Below are 15,034 nucleotides of genomic sequence, written 5' to 3' on the forward strand. Positions count from 1 at the left end.
AGTTCAATCCCCCAGCACCACATGCCAGCCAGCCCTGCCCCCTGGTGGGCTGAGCTGGCCACACACACACACACACACACACACACACACACAGAGATAAATAAAAAATTTTTTTTTAAAAAAAGCACAATATAGGAACAGTCATTTCATAAGATACATGAAAGACTGACAGTGTCACATTTGGCAAGGATGGTAAGCTGTAGAATTCTCATATTGCTGATGAAAATGTAAAATGGCACATCACTTTGGACAACTGAGTTTCTGAAAGTTAAAACTGCTAATCCTATGACCCAGAAATTCCTAGAAAACATTAGTTTACAGAAAGACTAATATTTATAGGAGCTTTATTCATAATAGATCAAACTGGAAACAAGAGTATCTAGCAACAAATAAATGCATAAACTTGTTGTACTGGATTTATACAGTGGATTGCACTATGTAGTAAAGAGGACCATCCTGCTGACATGTATCAGGATGGATTAATATAAAATGCTTAATAAAAGAAACGGGACTACAAATTGTTTCACCCTAGTTATATGAAGTGTTAGAAGTTAGTTACAGAAAACAGAACCTGGGTTCTGGGTTTGGTAAGGAGAGTGAGTGACTATGAAGGAGTCCAAGGGAATATTTTGGGGGTGATGGAAATTTCTTTATATTGTTAATGTAGTGATGCTTATTAGGTATATATATTTATTGAAACTGGTAGAATTTTAGACAATAATTTCTTTGAATATCATTTTTCAATTTTGGTTTAAATTTTTTTTAGGATTTTTATTGTAATCTGGTAGTTCTTTTGTTGGTGGTGATGTCTAACTTTAGTATATTTGATAAGTGCCTCTAAATTGTAATCTAGAGGCACTGTGAAAGTGCATGTTACTGCTTGTATTCTGAAGTTAAAATATATTTCTAGGTCCTATACATTTTTTTCCAGGGTACTGGGAATTGACTCAGGACCTCATGCTTGCTAGGCAGGCACTGTGCCACTGAGCTGTATTGAGCCCTCCTATATATTTTTTAATAGATGACAGTTTTTCATGGCTAGGAAAAGATATACACAAATATGACTTGTGTCCATATTATATAATAGTATTTTAAGATTTTAAATTGGTGGATTGTTTGCTTTGCTTTTTTTTTTTTTAACGTATTTGGTACAAGGTCTCACTACACAGCTCGGACTAATAGTGGTCTTCCTGTTTGCAGCCTCCCTAGAACTGGGATTACAGGCATGCACCACCACATCCTGTGTCCTTGGGGCTCAGTGCCCCTGGTGGCGGGGCTGGCATGGCATGTGGTGCCGGAAATCGAACCCCAGCCCCTGTGCTTGCCGAAGCAGGTGCTTAGTCTGCTGACCTGTCTCTCTGGCCCTGCTTTGTTCTTCTGATAGCCTAAAGTAAATATAAATATTAAGCTGCTGGTGGATAAACGAGGGCCTTCTAAAATTTTCACTTTTTCTGGAGCTACTTGTGAAGGTTAATTTAGTGCGCCCCCTGGTGGTTTCTACTTATTTAGGGTATCTAGAAAATACAGCCATTGCTTTAGTGGAAGACATCTTAAAACTTTAATATTCATGTTGAAAAGCTTCTCACTAATTTTAGTTAATAACACCATAAGCTTTTTTCTTTGTAGTGGTTGTGACAAGAAATTGAATTATCTTTTGACCCATAGTAAATTTGTCCTTTATGATGGTTCTTTTTAAAATAAATGTATTCTGAGATCCTACATTGGAGTAGTATTTCTCATAATTTTCATTCTATATGTAGTTATAAAATTTTTTGTATAAGAGGGTAGTATAGTTCTCTATAAAAGAGACAGGCAAATTTCTTTTTAAGGTATTATGAGGATATATGATGCCAGAAATTAAATATTTTTTAAAAAATCTAGAGGGATGCTAAAGAGCCCCACAGGAGCTAGCCTGAGGTAGTACTGAAAACCAAACCTGGAACAGCTTGGTAAAATAAATAATAATAGTTTTTAAATTACTGCATGTTTGTAACAAAATAGCGATACGTCTTGGGGGAATCAGATCGTGGATATAACATATCTCAGTCACGTTCAGTCCTTTCATCAACATCTGTTTTTCTTCCCAACTCTTCTTGATCCCCTCCTTCATCTCCAATAGCCTGCCTTCTCATTGCCTGTCATTTCTCCTGTTTACCTTTTTTTATTTGTATTTTAACTTCTGTGTGTGAGAAGAGGTGATAGGTGATATTTCACATTCTGTGTCTTAGTTTACTTAGCATAATAGTCTCTGATTCCAGCCATTTTTGTACAGATGACATAATTTTCTTCTTTGTGACTGAATAATATTCATAGGTATGTAGCATTTTCATTATCCATTCATGTTTGATGGACATCTCATGATCCCTTCCTGTCTGCAAACTGTTCATTTCCTTGTTTTTATCTTTTGTTTTGCTCTTTATATTTTCAGTTTCTCATATGAGAGAAAGAAGTAATTAAGCTTGTGTGCCTGATTTATTTCACTTAACATTATGGTCTTAAGGTATATGAATTTCCCTGCATTAATTCAAAGTGGCCCTTCTTTGTGGCAGAGTATTATTCTAGTAAGTATAAATACCCACATTTTCCTTATCCATTCATCTGCTAGTGACATACTGGCAGCTTCCATGATTTATCAATTATAAATTGTGCAGCTATAAACATGGGTATACAGATATCACTGTAATATGTTGTCTTTAACCCTTTCAGGAAGATGACTAGAAGGGAAATAGCTGAGCTGATTTCCATCATGGTTGCCCTAATTTACACTTGTACCGACAATATAGACATACCCCACACACATGCGCAAGCAGTGTTGCCAGCATTTATTATTTGATTTCTTGATGATAGCTGTTCTTTCTAGAGGAAGATGGAATCTCAGTGTTGGTTTAATTTGTATTTATAGCCAGAGATGTTGAACAGGTTTTCATTTATTTTTTGTCATCTGTCCTTTTTTTTTGAGAAATACCTTGATTTGTTTTCAGTTGTCCATTTTTTGATTGGGTCTTTTCTGAGAGGGATCTATTTTTTTGTTTTGTTTTGTTTTTAGTTCATTATATATTAGATATTTATCTTCTGACCACAGTGTAACTGGCAAAATTTTTCCATTCTCTAGGTTATTGCTTCACTCTTGTTTTCTTTGTGTATGCTTTTTAATTTGATATAATCTCAGTTGTTGATTCTTGATATAATTTCTTGTGTACTTGGGATTCTATTTGGAAGGTCCTTGCCTATATCTGTATCTTCATCTTCAAGAGTTAACCTATTTTATCTTAACAGCAGATTGATTCTGTTTTAATATTTAGATCTTTGATCCATCTTATTTGAGTTTAGTACATGGAGAGGAGAGAAAGATGGGTCTACATTCAATCTTCTGCATTGAATCAATCTTCTGTGGATAGCCAGTTTGCCCATTTGCTAGCTGTACTCCAGGGGATGTTTCTGGTCCCCTGATCAAAGGTCAGGTGGCTGAATATGCCTGGGCTTGTTTGTGCATACTCTGTCCTGTTCTGTTTGATACACATGTCTGTTTTTATGTCAGTACTGTGCTGCTAGTATCGCTGTAATTTTGTAATGTAATTTGAAGTTTAGGATTGTGATGCTTCTTGACTTACTTTAGTCTTATTGTCCAGGATTGCTTTTGGTATTCTTTGAGAATACTAGAGAACATTCATTTTGGAATGTTCTCTGGTTCCATATAAATTTCAGAGTTTTCTCTAGTTCTGTGAAAAAAATGTTTGGTATTATGATCACCGTTCATTAAATCTGTGTATCATTTTTTGTAAGTATAGCCATTTTGACTGTATTGGTTCTGCCTATAGAGGAAGGTCTCTCATTCCATTTTGTGATGTTCTTTTGTGTGTGTGTGTGTGTGTGGAACCGGGGATTGAATTCAGACCCTTGTGTTTGCCAGGCAAGTGCTTATTCTACTGAGCCATCTCCCTGGCCCAGTGATGTTCTTTTTGATCTCCTTTTTCACAGTCTTCATTGTAGAGGTCTTTTACTTCCTTAAGTTAATTCCTTGGTACTTTTTTCATTTTCTTGATGCTATTGTGAATAGTATTATTCTCTTAATTTCTTACTGAGTTCATTATTAGTTTACAGGAACATTGATTTTTGTATCCTGCCACACTGCTGAATTTAACTATTCTTGGAGTCTTTAATTTTTCCCATAATTTTATTGAGAAACAAATAGCAATGAGACAGTTTCAAATCTGATTAGTAGGTTGGTTTCAATAATTAATACATTGCATATTGTTGTCTTACTGGTTATTCATTGTATAAGATGTACATATGTTATCCTGTTTACAAACACTATTAGAACAAATCTTTCTATTCATTGAATTAAGAGAAGGTAGTTGTGTATCTATCCTATTTCAAATATACAGATACAAAATGGTCATTCATTTGTATCCCCTTTTTTTGTTTAGTGTTGTTATTTAAATATTATAGGTGTGTGAATTCAGCAAAATATTCCAAAATAATCCAGTAATTCGTAATAGTAGTGGGTTTTCTGTAAGACTGGCAATGTCAGAAGTTGTTGAATTGAGTCTTTTATAGCTCAGCATCAATATAAATTTTTAATTAGATGAATGAATTTTAATTTTTAAATAGATGAATGAATGAATGAGTGAATGGAAGCCTCAGAAAAGTTATAGGCAGGTTAGACTATGAGAAGGAAGAGCTCCTGGAGACTGTCACATGATCCATCCTGGATTTCTTAAAGTAGAAGAATGAATGTGTGTGTACATCCCACACATATACAAGTATATTTAAGCCTATGTATTTATGTGCACATGTGTGCAATATATGTGAGTTTCTTCTTTTTTCTCCCCATAATTTTATTGGTAAACAAATAGCAATGAGACAGTTTCAAATCAAATTGGTAGGACAGTTTCAATAATTCACATATTGCATACATTCTTCCTATCTTGGAGTCTTTTGTGATGCAATTTTCTGGGTCTTCTGTGAAAAGGATCACGTCACCTACAAACAATGAGAATTTGACTTTCTTTTCTATGCATAATTGCTTTTATTTATTTTTCTTGCCTTTTGTTCTCAATAGTGTTTTGAGTACCATATTGAACAAAAGTGACAATAATAGATACTCATGTCTGATTTCTGACTTTAGAAGGAAAGCTTTTAGCTTTTTTCCACTTAATGTGATATGTTTGCCCTAAATGGTTTTTATCAGATTAAGATAAGTCCTTTCTATACCTATTTTCTTCAGGATTTGTACCATGAGTAGGTGTTGGATTTTGTAAAGGTTTTTTTTCTACATCTACTGAGATCATAATGGTTTTGTTCTTGAGCTTTGGTTTTTTTTTTAATGTTGTTTTGATATATTTATTGCTTGGGGTATGTTGAATCATCCTTCTTTTTTTTTGTGGAACTGGAGATTGAACTCAGGCCCTTGTGCTTGCCAGGCAAGCGTTTATTCTACTGAGCCATTTCCCCAGCCCCTGAATCATCCTTTACATCCCTACCATGAAACCTACTTGGTCATTATTTATTATTACTATCATTGTTGATGATGATGATGATTTGTTGCATTCTGTTTGCCAGTGTCTTGTTGAGGATTTTCGCATCTGTACTCATTAAATAAAGAAAACTGGCCTAGAATTTTCTTTTATTTATTTGAATTGGTAGCTGGTTTTGGAATCAAGGTAACATAGTATGTTAGGGATCTATCCAAGAAAAGTATAGCTGGGTCAAAAGGTATTTCTTTGTTTAGGTTGGCTGTTGTTGTTTATCTTCACTGTGCTTTATTTTTCTTTTTCATTTGAAATACAAGTACATTCAGAGAGAAGGAATTTGCCAAATGTGGCATCAACGTTTTTGGTGAAGTGAAATGGGTAATTATGGGAGTATATTCTTATACAGGCTGTTTTTATGTGGGGTTAGGAGTGTTGGAAAACCTTGTTTTTTAAAATGTGCAGTCCAGAAATAGTCCAGAATGAATTATTTTTATTTAGTGCAGGGTCTACAGGATCTCACTACACAGATCAGACTCATAGTGATTCTTCTGTTTTCAGCTTCCCAAGTTCTAGGATTACAGGCACAAGCTGCCACCCAGTCTCAGCCACCCTCGCAGCATGCCCTGAGGATGGGGCCTGCATGGCAGGCTAAGGGTCGAACCTCCAACCCCTGCATCTGCCTAAGCAGGTCCTGTAATCCACTGAGCTATCTGGCTATCCCTCAGAATAAATTTTTAAGTATAATTTTAAAAACCTAAAGACTCTTTTCAAAAGAGAAGGTAGTCTATTAACACCCAACAAAAATAAATATACTGGGAAGTAAACCAATTAAAAGCTGAACAGAAGAATGTTCTACTTGATGAGCTGAGATTTGTGTCATCAATAACAATGACAGTGTCAATTTTGGGTCAGTATTCTCTTCTGTTCTTTAAAAAACAAGTTTTTTTTATATTTATTTTTAAAAGAGAATACAAAGTGGTAAAAGAAAAAAAAAAGATCTTACTTTCTTAGTGATAATACTTTGGTTGGACCAGAATAAAACTTCTCTATCAATCTAGCATTGCCTAGTGATAGCTAGTAGTATTGTATTCATGTAAAAATTTTGCTCTGTAAACTTCATTTAGGTTTTTGAGGATTCTCCATTGTGGTTTGTACTGGTTTACATTCCTACTAGCGCTCCCACATCCTTGTCAGCATTCATTGTTTTGTTTGATAGTATTAGTATTAGATTTTAATTTATAAAGTAAAATCAATATCCATAAATCCATGCTGGTAGACAATTAAATAAAAGAATAATTAGAGAAGAGAGTGGCTTTACCTTTTGTCACAAGAGCAGTCTGTACTTCTGAGGCAATAGAAAAGTATTCCTAGGCAAGTACCACAGTAATAATTGTTGCAGATGGGACCACCCACTGATGGATACTAAATTAGGTCAGAGTTTGAAGAGAAATAGTATTTGTATTGTCTTAACAACCTGTCTCCCCATGTTTTGTTTTGTTTTGAAACTACAAAAGAAAAGGGATCCATCGTACAGAGATCTGGCAGGAGCCACTTAGGCTCCTGGTGAAAGTCAGCCTCAGTAACAAGAAGACATATTAGTATCACAAATTATGTTAACATCACAAATCCCTCAACGCACTTGTGTAGGACACGGCATCACAGCGGCATTGCACCATCTGTGGGTCAGGTAGACATCTCACAGAATTCAAGTACAGTTTCAAAGATTGAGAAAACAAAATGGTACAATTTGAAAAGCATTTTTTTTTTTTTTTTCTAGTATTCTGCCCAGGATCCTGCATTTCATATTTCTTTCAAAATCTTGCTTGGTGAATTTACAAAGAATTGCTTTATTTTTTGTTAATTAATTATTAGTCTATTAATAGGTAATAGTACTTTCATTGTGGCTATTAAATGTTTCCTGGATGAATAATAATGTCATTGCTAATCTCTATTACACAGTCAATGGGGATCGCCTAAATTTTGTGGAAAGTTTATTTTTCTACTGTTTTTATTTTGAGAAAACTCAAAAGTTTTTTTTTTTTTTGTTTGTTTTTGTATTTTAGGGAAGAGTCTACAGGGTATTCAGGGTCTTACTACTGGATGGGACTCATAGTGATCCACTTGTTTACAGTTGCCCAAGAGCTGGGATTACAGGCGCGTGCCACCACACCCAGTCTCAACTAAAAAAGTTTCGACTTCTCTGAATTTATTATTATTTTTTAATTCTTTAACAGTTGATTGGCAGTTTCATGTATGTGGATTAATAGCAGTATTTTTATAAGCCAGAGACTTAAGCTTCTTCTGTTTTAGAAACTCTTAAATTCCTTTTTTTTGAATAAAGGAAGTATAAAATACAGTGCGGGATATTATTTATGCCTTTTATTTGAAAGACGGGAATATATAAGCTATCTCTGCTAGTAGTATATTACTTGGGCATTAATATGTATAGTTGAAGATGATAAAATTTATTATAGCAACATAAGCATTATAAAAGCAAATGCTTAATTATGCAGTGACACGAATGATTTTGGAATTAATTATTAAAATGAATTGACCTCTAAATTTTACCTGTCTTCCTGAAATTAGAGCACTGACCCAGGGAAGAGCTCAGCAATTTCATCTGGTGTTTTTGTGTTAACAGTTACCCATTTCTTAGCTATTTTATATTTTATAAAATCAAACTAAAAGACCTTACATTTTTACTATCTTGCTCCATAGTATATATAACTTCTAGGATTATTTAAAACTTTAAATTACATATGGCATTTCAACCATTTAAAAGGTAATCCTTCAAAAAAAAAAAAGGAAAAATAATGTGTTTCAACTTGCCAAAACATGTGACAAAGCAGTCATGCGATGAGTCAATAGGGTGAGGTTTGGGGATTTTTTGCCCTCTCTTTTTAAGAGGGGAGGATCCTAAGCAGTAAGAAGACCATCTTTGGTAAAAGTTAATGCTGGGCATTGAGATAGCTCAGAGGACTAAGCGCCTGCTTTGGCAAGCGCAGAGATGGAGTGCATGTTATGCTGCCCCCCCCACCCCCACCCCGGGGCACGCTGAGCCGGCCACAGTGTCCAGGTGTGGTAGTGCACACCTGTGATCCCAGCACTGGGGAGGCTGAAAACAGAAGGATCACTATGAGTCTGAGCTGTGTAGTAAGACCCGGTACCAAATACATAAATGGGAATGGGGGGAAGGTAATGTCAAAAGGTGCAATTTTTTCTTCACTGTTAAGTAATGGTAAGTGCGGATCTTCTGTGAATATACTGAAAGCAGTTAATGGTGCTAACAGGATGCTTTGATCTATTTTAGAGATCACTTCCTGATTCTTAGGCAGTTGGTAGGTACTGATATCCCATAACCCATCTAGTCCATTGCAGGCAAGTGAAGGTCTTTGAGTAACTACTTCTGCAGCAACAGTAACAACCAAATAAGTGACTTACTTTGTTCAACACCTTAAAAGAACTTTTTTTTTTTTTTTAACTATTTGTTCTTGAAAGTGTTAGTTGGCATATGTATAGGCTTATAAATATTTATGGCTTTACTTTCTGAGCTAGCCATTTTCAAATACTTGTAGATCAGTGACAGTGAACCTTTTAGAGCTTTCACTGATAAGAAAATGCTGCAGCATTTATTCCATAGATTCATCTTAAGTTACCTCAGATTGTTCAGGTAGCCTGTACTAGATAGTAAATACGAAGTATTTAGTGTCTGTCTTAATTCATCATTATGATCCCAAGTGGAAAGAGAGGAGGGAGACAAGGAGGAAATAAATGAGTGCTTGGAGGAGAGTTAATGTTTCCTTACAGATTTTACTGGCTTTTCACAGAAGTTCAAGGTGTGCTTTGTCTGCACAGGGCATGTAGAAGAAGGTGGTGAGTGAAATGATGAAATAGTTTGTTCTCTCTAGGCCATACTTAAGGGGCTTTTAAAGAAGCCCCTAGACAATAGGAAACAGGGAGAGATAGATCTTTGCAAATGGAAAGGGAACCAAGAGATGGGGGAAGAAAGGAGGAAGGGAAGTAAAATTAAAATTTATTATGCACATGTAACAACTCCCCACAATAAATGTAATCATTACTGAAAACACATATAATAAAAAAAAATTTTAAAGGCGCTTTGACAACAACTGTGTTGTGAAGGGAAAGTTGTTCACTGGCAGTTTGCTTTGCCCTTGAGGAAAATTTTAGCTACTGATCCAGAACAAGTATCAACTACTTCATTATAATATTTCATAAGATATTTATAGCGATAGAAAGTAAATGGATTTTAAATAGTGTTTTAAGAGTTTTTGCCAGAGACAGAGTTAATGATCCACACAACTATGAGATAGATATCACCCTTCTTTCTTTAATTAGAGAAAAATTGATAGTCTAATAAATGGAGCATGGAACTTCTACTACGAGGTTTATAAGGAAATCAAAAATTATAATTGAGCTGCATTGTACACTGAAGGGTGTAGCTAAAGAAAAGGACTTGGGGTAAGATGTTAAGATGTAAATTTAATTGAAGCTAAATACTGTCCAGGGTTTTAAGGCATTTTATCCTGTTTAATAAGAATCCACAAAACATTTTAAGCACAGGAGCTAGCACTTGGGCTGAATTTACTTTTAAAAAAGATTAATGTTGGGGGCTGGGGAGATGACTCAGTGGAATAAGCACTTCCCTGGCAAGCGCAAGGGCCTGAGTTCAATCCCCGGCTCCACCAAAAAAAAAAAAAAAAAAGATTAATGTTGACAGGATCCAAAAAAAAAAAAAAACCAGGGGCTGGTGAGATGACTCAGTGGTCTAAAGCACCTACTTAGAACAAGCTTAGCAAAGCACAGGGACCATGGTTCAGTCCCCCAGCACCACATGCCAGCCAGCCCTGCCCCCTGGTGGGCTGAGCTGGCCACACACACAACATAAATAAAAATAAAAACAAAAATTAAAATTAAAATTAAAAAAAAAAAAACAGATGGATTGAATTACACTTTCTCTACCATTGATTTACATTCTCAAATTCCTTCATACTATCTAAGACTGCAATGCTAGATTCTTGATAGTGGGATTTTCAAGGTAACTGAAACAACCTTTCAAGTCCAAATGCAGTTTCTTGATAGACAATTTCTTGAACTACACTTGTTGTGGCTTTACCAAATAAAATCTAATAGATAAATTTCCACAAGTGCTATGGTGCTTTCTCCTTTCCCTCCTTCCATTAATGATACTCTTTTGATCTTGATTTGTTCACTTGCGTAGAGATGTCTCCTCTCCTCCCCTCCTCCCTCCCCTCCCCTCTACTCTCTTCCCCTCTCCTCTTCATAGACCTGCTAATACGTTTCCCCAGCATCTTTTCATTTCATGGTTTTAAACTAAGACAAAACTAGATTGCAAGAGGAACACAGTTAACAATGTTTGGTATGCATATAAAATGTAGGCAAGTGTGGAGAGGGTAGCTCTTCAGCAAAATCTGTGAATTTTAAGAAGCTTTTCTGACTTTCTAAAAGAGAAGAGTTGCCTAGGACCTTTTTGTAATACAGAGGGTCCCTAACTTACAGTGGTTCACAAGTGATACTCATTCAGCAAGATTATACTTTGAATTTTGATCTTTTTTCTGGATTAACTATATGCAGAATAATACCTTCAAAATGCAGTGCAGAACAGTAAGTTATACCTCCCAGTTTGTCGCATGATTCTGAGGGCGAATAGATGATACTCTACAGTATTACCAAGGTTTTTTTTTTTTTCTTTTAAATACATCAGTAAATTGTATGAGGTATTCAGCATTTTATTATAAAATAAGCTTGGGTTAGATGATTTTATCCAATCATAAATTTATGTTCTGAGCATATTTAAGGTAGATGAGGCTAAGCCATGATTGGCAGTTGTATTACATGCATTTTCAATTTACGATGTTTTCTATTTGTAGTGGGTTTATTGGCATGTACCCCATTGTAAATGGAAGAGTACCCATACTAAGAAAAATCCCTATGGAACTATGAAATTTTTATCTTCTACTGACATTTCTGTCAATTATGTAGAAATGAATTAGCATTAGAGCACTCTCTTGTAGCTGTATACATTGTAATGTTAAATGTATTTCGATTTTTAAATTGTTACAGTGAGGGTGCCATATATTTGTGCACTCTTTTGGGGCTGTGATACATATATGGGGCCAGGAAGATGGCTCGGTTGGAATAAGCACTTCCCTGGCAAGCGCAAGGGCCTGAGTTCAATCCCCGGTTTGGCCAAAAGTATGTCTACATACATGCTTATGGGTTATAATATTTGCCTTCATTTTCTTTTTTAAAAAGATTAGTGGTTATATTTAATTTTCTTACATACTTGCATTATTTCTGGTAAACCATAAACAAATCATCATCTGAATTAACCTGATATTTTAATGGAATGGAGATGATGCAATTTGGTGGGGGGGATGATAAGTGTATTTCAAGAATACAGGTAAAAAGAGGCCTGATAAATTTTTGTGTTATTGCTATACTTATAAACTAATACAAATAATTCTTAAATTGTTCAGTTGGTTGGTTTTGTTTGTTTGTTTGTTTGTTTGTTTGTATGTTTGTTTTTGAGGTACCAGGGATTGAACTCAGGACCCTGTGCTTGTCAGGCAGGTGCTTATTCTACCGAGCTATCTCCCTGGCCCTTGTTTTGTTTTGTTTTCGTCTTTCTTTTCTTTTCTTTTCTTTTTTTCTTTTCTTCTTTTAGAATGTTACAAGGGGGCCAGGGAGATAGCACAGAATAAGCACCTGCCTGGCAAGCTCAGGGTCTGAGTTCAATTCCTGGTACTGCAAGAAAAAAAATGTTAGAAGGTTTTTTTGTTTGTTTGTTTGTTTGTTTTTTGTTTTTTAAATGTATTTGGTATAGGATCTCACTACACAGCTTGTGTTCCTCCTGTTTTCAGCCTCCCCAGCCCTGGGATTATAGGTGTGTGCCACCATGCCCGGTGGCAGTGGCCAGCTCAGTGCATCCAGGGGTGTGGTCTATGTTGCTGGGTATGGAAACCCTGTCACAGGGGCTTACTGTGTTGAGCTGTCTCGCTGGCTCTTAAAAGGTGAATTATTAGCTTTTAAAATTAACATTAGGGGGCTGGGGAGATAGTTTAGTGGTCTAAACACCTGCGTGGCAAGTACAAGGATCCCTGGTACTGCATGACATGCTGGCACCTAAACTGGTTCCAGGTGAGCTGTTCAGGCCACCAAAACCAGGCGTCATGGCACATACTTGTAATCCCAGTGCTGGGAAGGCTGAAACAGGAGGATCACTATGACTCTTAAGTGAGACCCTATACCAATTAAGTAAGTAAATAATTTTTTATTATTTTTTTATTTTTTGGCAGAACCGGGGATTGAACTCAGACCTTTGCACTTGCCAGGGAAGTGCTTATTTTACTGAGCCATCTCCCTGGCCCCTAAATGATTTTTTAAAATGTGAAATTAATATTAGTAAATACTGTTTCAATTGCTTACTTTATAGTATCAAGAACTTAGCTAAAACTGGAAGAATACTTAGTAAACTAGTCCCATTTCCTCTAAAGAAAGAAATTGCATATTGTACAGAGGGAAACATTTGAATTTTGAATGGCTTTTTTTTTTCTTTATTTTAGGACAAGGTTTACAGGGTCTCACTATGTAGATTGAACTTGTAGTGATCCTCTTGTTTTGAGCCTCTCAAGTGCTGGGATTACAGGCATGTGCCACTACACCCAATCTCAATCATTTTTCAGTGTGCCCTGTGGGTGAGACCAGCATGGCCAGCTGGCCGCTTTAGTCCACTGAGCTATCAGGCTGGCCCTTTAAAGAGCTTTAGATTTTTGTTTTGTTTTGGTCTTTTGAGTCAGGATCTCTCACTCTATAGTTCAGATTGGCCTTGAACTTATATATTTATATAGCCCAGGATGGCTTTGAGCTTACAGTGATCCTCCTGCCTCAGCCTCCAGAATGCTGAGATTACCAGTGTGCCCCCACATCCAGCTAGTCTTAAAATTTTAAACCATGAATTTTTATTAAGTAAGTGCTTTGGTATAGAGCAGAGATGGATTTAGTTTGTCTAGTAGGATCTCTGTTATCGGCTAAGCATTGTCATTCTGGGGATATCTCCTGTGACCTCCATGATCAGCTTAGCACTGTCAGTCTTGGGTTATCTCAGTACTCACCACATACAGTTGGCTGTATATTATGGCAAGAGCAAATAAACAGAAAGGTAACCAATTGAAAATATTTGTTATACTTTTTCTGTGGAAGTAATTCGTTTACAGTACTATATATATGTATATGTAACTCTTAATCAAGCTGGAAATGATGGATAAATGCTGAATTTTTCTTTATAACCATTATATAGTTATTTTTTTTCAAAAATCTTACTACCTTTTTTGTTGGATTTTAGTTGATGCAGATGAAATTAAAAGGCTAGGAAAAAGATTTAAGAAGCTCGATTTGGACAATTCTGGTTCTTTGAGTGTGGAAGAGTTTATGTCTTTGCCTGAATTACAACAGAATCCTTTAGTACAGCGAGTAATAGATATATTCGACACAGATGGGAATGGAGAGGTAGACTTTAAAGGTAAGAAAGTTATTCTTGGTTTATAAATCACAGGCTAAAAAATTTATATGTAATCATAGTTCTGTGCATAAATGTCTGAAACTTAAAATTTTTCCTATCTTTATAAATTGGTGATGCTATAATAAAAGATTATTGCAGTTATATAAAGATTATTTTGAAGTTAGTAAAAGCTCAGAATCTATGGTATACACTTTTTTTTTTTTTTTTTTTTGCAAAACCAGGGATTGAACTCAAGCCCTTACGCTTGCCAGGCAAGCACTTATGCTACTGAGCCATCTCCCCGGCCCAGTGTATACATCTTAATGGACTAAGACTCTTGACTTTTGGTTCGTAAATGACCAAGGTGCCTTTTAAGGTAATCTGTGCCCAAAAGGAAATTTTTTAAATATTTCCTTTATTTCTAGGAAATTAATTTCACTCAAGGGCAACTTTAGAAGCTATATTTTAAACATCTGTTTTTTCACCTTTTTAAAAATGCATCAGGTACCAGGGATATAGCTCAGTGGCTCAGTGCCTGCCTGGCAAAGACAAGGTCCTGAGTTTGATTCCTGGTACTCACACCCCCTCAAAAGAAAAGAAGCAATGAAAATTAAATTATAGGAATAAGAATTATTAAAGGATATAATTATTTTAGTTTTTCTACATTTTATAAGCACACTGAATAGTGCCTTTGCTGATAACATGATACTTTATTTTGCACTTTAATTCTATAAGTAGGCATCTCATTTCACCAATAATTGTCAAAGGGGTTTTTGTTATCTTAGTTTTAGAACTGAATTACTAGTGAAGGGATCTTTAACAGATTATAGTTTACTTGGGATAGTAAAGAAAAATGAGCATTTTGCATGAAACTTTTAACTGTATTTAAATGATTCTGAATTTTGGAACCAAAACCAAAATAAGTTTTGTAAAATAATTTATAGTCTTTCTTCAAATGCCTGTTTTAATCATTCTCTAAGAAGGAAAAGTTAAATACTTTCAAGATTTTTTTTTTTTTTTT

At 35.4% G+C, this 15,034-nt stretch overlaps 1 protein-coding gene across 2 annotated transcripts in view; it reads left to right on the forward strand.

Annotated features, from left to right (window-relative positions):
* Positions 1-15,034, forward strand: part of LOC101559708 (calcineurin subunit B type 1) — a 156,814-nt gene that overhangs the window by 131,324 nt on the left and 10,456 nt on the right. For both annotated transcript variants that reach the window (XM_023720843.1, XM_004636138.2), the window contains one exon: positions 13,858-14,034. In XM_023720843.1, coding sequence (XP_023576611.1) covers positions 13,858-14,034 — 177 coding nt within the window. The remainder of the gene's footprint in view (positions 1-13,857; positions 14,035-15,034) is intronic.

Source organism: Octodon degus, unplaced genomic scaffold, assembly GCF_000260255.1.
Source record: "Octodon degus isolate 3935 unplaced genomic scaffold, OctDeg1.0 scaffold00078, whole genome shotgun sequence".
NCBI lineage: Eukaryota > Metazoa > Chordata > Mammalia > Rodentia > Octodontidae > Octodon > Octodon degus.